At 36.8% G+C, this 3,735-nt stretch overlaps 1 protein-coding gene across 1 annotated transcript in view; it reads left to right on the top strand.

Annotated features, from left to right (window-relative positions):
• LOC107630073 (malate dehydrogenase, mitochondrial) overlaps positions 3,648–3,735 on the top strand; it is a gene marked incomplete in the record, with an annotated part of 2,815 nt that continues 2,727 nt past the window's right edge. Inside the window, 1 exon segment of the mRNA XM_016333104.2 lies at positions 3,648–3,735. Within this exon segment, the coding sequence (XP_016188590.1) occupies positions 3,711–3,735 (25 nt within the window).

Below are 3,735 nucleotides of genomic sequence, written 5' to 3'. Positions count from 1 at the left end.
GCTGACCAAGTGGGATTAAAACACAATTCTCTTCACACTTGATAAGGATAACTAGGATAGGAATTCCAATTCTTATACCTTGCCAAGAGATTTTATTATTATTATTATTTTATTTTACTTGTCATATAACATATTCCCTCCTTACTTCCAAAACCCCAATTTACAAACTCATAACCAATAATAAGAACATACCTCCCTGCAATTCCTTGAGAAGACGACCCGAAGTTTGAATACTCGGTTATCAATTTCAAAGGGGTTTGTTACTTGTGACAACCAAAACGTTTGTATGAAAGGACTTTTGAAGGTTTAGAAACTATACTTGCAACGAGGATTTATCTGCAAATTTCTAGACCACGCAAAAGTTCTCTCATCAGTGGTATATGATATTCATATGAACATAATCTATATCACATGTTACTTCACCACCTGAGTTTGTTTTTTTTTTTTTTTTTCAGAACACTAGAGAGCCAGCACCAGAAGTCAATGAAACCCAGCCTCCATCTAACAATTCTGGTTCAAGTGTTAGGGTTCAACCAGTGGTTAGCACTGAGATAATGAATGCTGCAAGTCCTTTAATGAGAGAAAGGTTCCAGCAATTTATGCCCATTCCAGGCCTGTCCCGAAAATCCATCAGTGGCCCAAGATCCTCACTACTAGTCCCTAGTATGAGTGACCAATTGCAAGTAGTCCAAGTGCAAAAGGTGGTCCAGCTGCTAAAAGTGATCCTAAGCCTAAAAGTTGTCCTAAACCAAAAGCTGGTCCAAGTGCAAAAGTGGTAAAGGGTGGCTCAGGTGTAAAGGGTGAAACCAGTACAAAAACAATAGGTAAAACAAAATCAGCAAGTGGAATTGGATCAACGGCTGCAACTCAGAAATAGTTGCTTTGGAAAAGGAGTTTTTTACTTTGGTGTTCTGATTTGGACCTGCAACTTTGTGATTTCAATTTAGAGAATTATTGTTTTCATTTAGGGCTATGGTTATGGTATTGTAATCTAGACCTTCAATTTTGTGGTTTGAATTTAGCCAATTAATGTTTTGATGTAGACCTCTAGTTTGTAAGTTTGAATCGTAGTTTGTTGTTTATGCCTCTGACTTCATGACTTGTGTTTCAGCTTGTTTTTAACGACAATTTCTAGTTATGCTTACTTATTATTCATCTTCTTGTTGATCACATATTAATAAACAACCACAGAATACATATACTTATCCCCAAGCATACATACTGCATCCATTTTCTAATGCTCTTCAACTCTTGATTAATCCCATCAATTGTCTGCAACATCTTCTTCATTTCTTCTTCTGCCTTCCAGATGCTTTCTTCACTCTACTCCTAAATCCCACAATCTCTTCCAGCATCAACAACTTCATCAGCCCAAATGAAATAATCACACCTCAATTCAACCTTCTGCTTCATGATCCGACGACAATTTTAACCATTTCACATAAGATTCACAACATTTGTCATCATAAACAAAATCAGAATTTACATACCTCCCATAATGGACAACGAAGAAACAATCTTCCAGGATTCCACTCTGTAGCAGACTCAAGCACCACTGCGTCAAGTCTATGCAGACACTTGCCATTGTTGTAGTCGAACTTCTTCTTCTTCCTATTCTTTGGCGTAGAAGATGAGCCACCACAACCACAACGAAGAAGCATGAGGTATATTCTTTCTTGGTTGAGAGTGTGACATTTTGATACCTTAGAGTTTATAAACTCCTATTACGACAGACAGGAAGAAGATCTACAGAGGAAAATAAGGAGATGAAGGAAGAATTTTTTTTTTTCATCCTTTGTTAGGGTTCTTAGGGTTCGAAGGAATTGGAGAAGGAAGAAGCTGAATAGTGGTTCCATTATACCTTTTTCTTATTTTTATTTCAACAAATTTAATAATGTAATAATTCTATTTTTCACCGTGTCACCCAAAATGGCCACATCACACAATACCGTGTTACTTGGCCTCCACCATCGCCGAAAAAATTACTCAGGCCACGGAAGGGTAGAATTGACAACGAAATTTTATATTGGTGTGTACAAATGGCTCATTAAAAAATTAGAAGGTACATTTGTCCACCGTATGAAAATCTGTATGTACTTTTGTCTATTTTTCCTAAAATCCACAATTTGATCCTAAGCGGTAATGTTTGGTTTGGTAAAGATTTTCTAAGAGTTGTTTGTACTTTTTAAAAGTACAAGCTCCTTATTTTGTATTTGATAAATAAAAAAGACAATGTACTTATACTTGCAGCTTTTAAAATATCAGAATACTTTTGAAAATAACTAAGGTAGAGTTTTTTAAGGTTAGCTTGTACTTTTCAAAATTTAAAAGTCTAATATAATCTCTTATATTAACTAATTTTTAAATTTAACACTTAAATTTATGTCTTTTATAGTATTTTTAAATTTAAAAAGCTGTTTTATTAAATGTAATTGTGGTTGCTTGTGTTTATTAAAAGTCATTTTTAATTTGATTTACCAAACATAAATGCTACATTTTTTAAAAAGTAAAAGTTTTACCGAACTAAGTCTTAATTATGATGTTCTTCCATCTGTTGTCTGTTGTTGAATTAAGCTGATAAAGCTTTTATTACAGGTAACTGGATGCAGTTCACTAGTCCTGTCGAGCAGAATTCTATGCAAACGATCAGTCATTCTCCTGGCTCTAGGATCATGAGCCCAACAACTGGTAGCCACTTGCCAGGGCTGGCTTCAATTTTGCAACCTCAGGTATCGAATACTGTGAAGGGTGCAACTATCGGCAAGGACTTTGGAAGGAGCAATCACGGAGAGCACATTTTTACCAGTATGAATTCAACGCAAGGAACTACTTTTCAGTCACATTCACTTCCAGAGCCAAAATTCAGCCAATATCGTGGATCTTTGTCCTTGTTTGGTCCATCAACATCAAAATCAAATGAATCTTCGATGGAAACCTTGTCTGGGGCACAGTTTTTATGGGGAAGTCCAACCCTTTACTCAGAGCGTAATAAGCCTTTAGCTTGGCCAAGACCAGCTGCGGTGCATCCATTTACATCAAATGGCAAGGGGCATGGCTTCCCATACTCAAGTCAAAGTACTTCCTACGTTGGGGCATCCCATCATCATAACGATCATCATGTTGGTTCTGCTCCATCAGGTTTGCCACTAGAGAGGCACTTTGGTTTTCCTGAGTCACCTGAAACTTCGATCATGAATAATGTTGGTTATGGAGGCATGGGTCTGGGGCACACTGATGGAAATTACATGGTTAAAACAAGTGGGTCTGTTAATGCTGGCATTACTATTCCGAGAAATATTTCTGAGAACGGTTCATCAAACCTTAGAATGAGATCTTCTCCTAGGCTTAGCCCCGTGTTTTTGGGCAGTGGTCCATATGCAGGACTACCACCTACTATCATGGATAGTTTGACCGACCGTTCTCAGAGCAGATGGATTGAGAAAAATTGTGAAACATCAAACTTTTGTAAGTTATTTTTATCACATGAACCACATGGATATGCATATTTTTATTAAATTGAAGAAATTTTCTTAAAAATTGAGCCACATATCTGGAACAAAATCTTTATTGGAAACCTTTCTTGAGAATCCTATGTTATTATAAATTGGGAGGCGGTCACTCTATCGCAGTACTCTAAATCTCAATCCCTTCTTCATTTTCCTTCAAACCCTTTTCTCTCGTTTTCTCGGGAAAGACGCCACAGAAGCAGAATGATGAAGCCTTCGATGCTCAGAT

The sequence above is a fragment of the Arachis ipaensis genome, chromosome B03 (genome assembly GCF_000816755.2).
Source record: "Arachis ipaensis cultivar K30076 chromosome B03, Araip1.1, whole genome shotgun sequence".
NCBI classification, from domain to species: Eukaryota; Viridiplantae; Streptophyta; class Magnoliopsida; order Fabales; family Fabaceae; genus Arachis; species Arachis ipaensis.
This window is presented reverse-complemented; position numbering and strand designations above follow the sequence as displayed.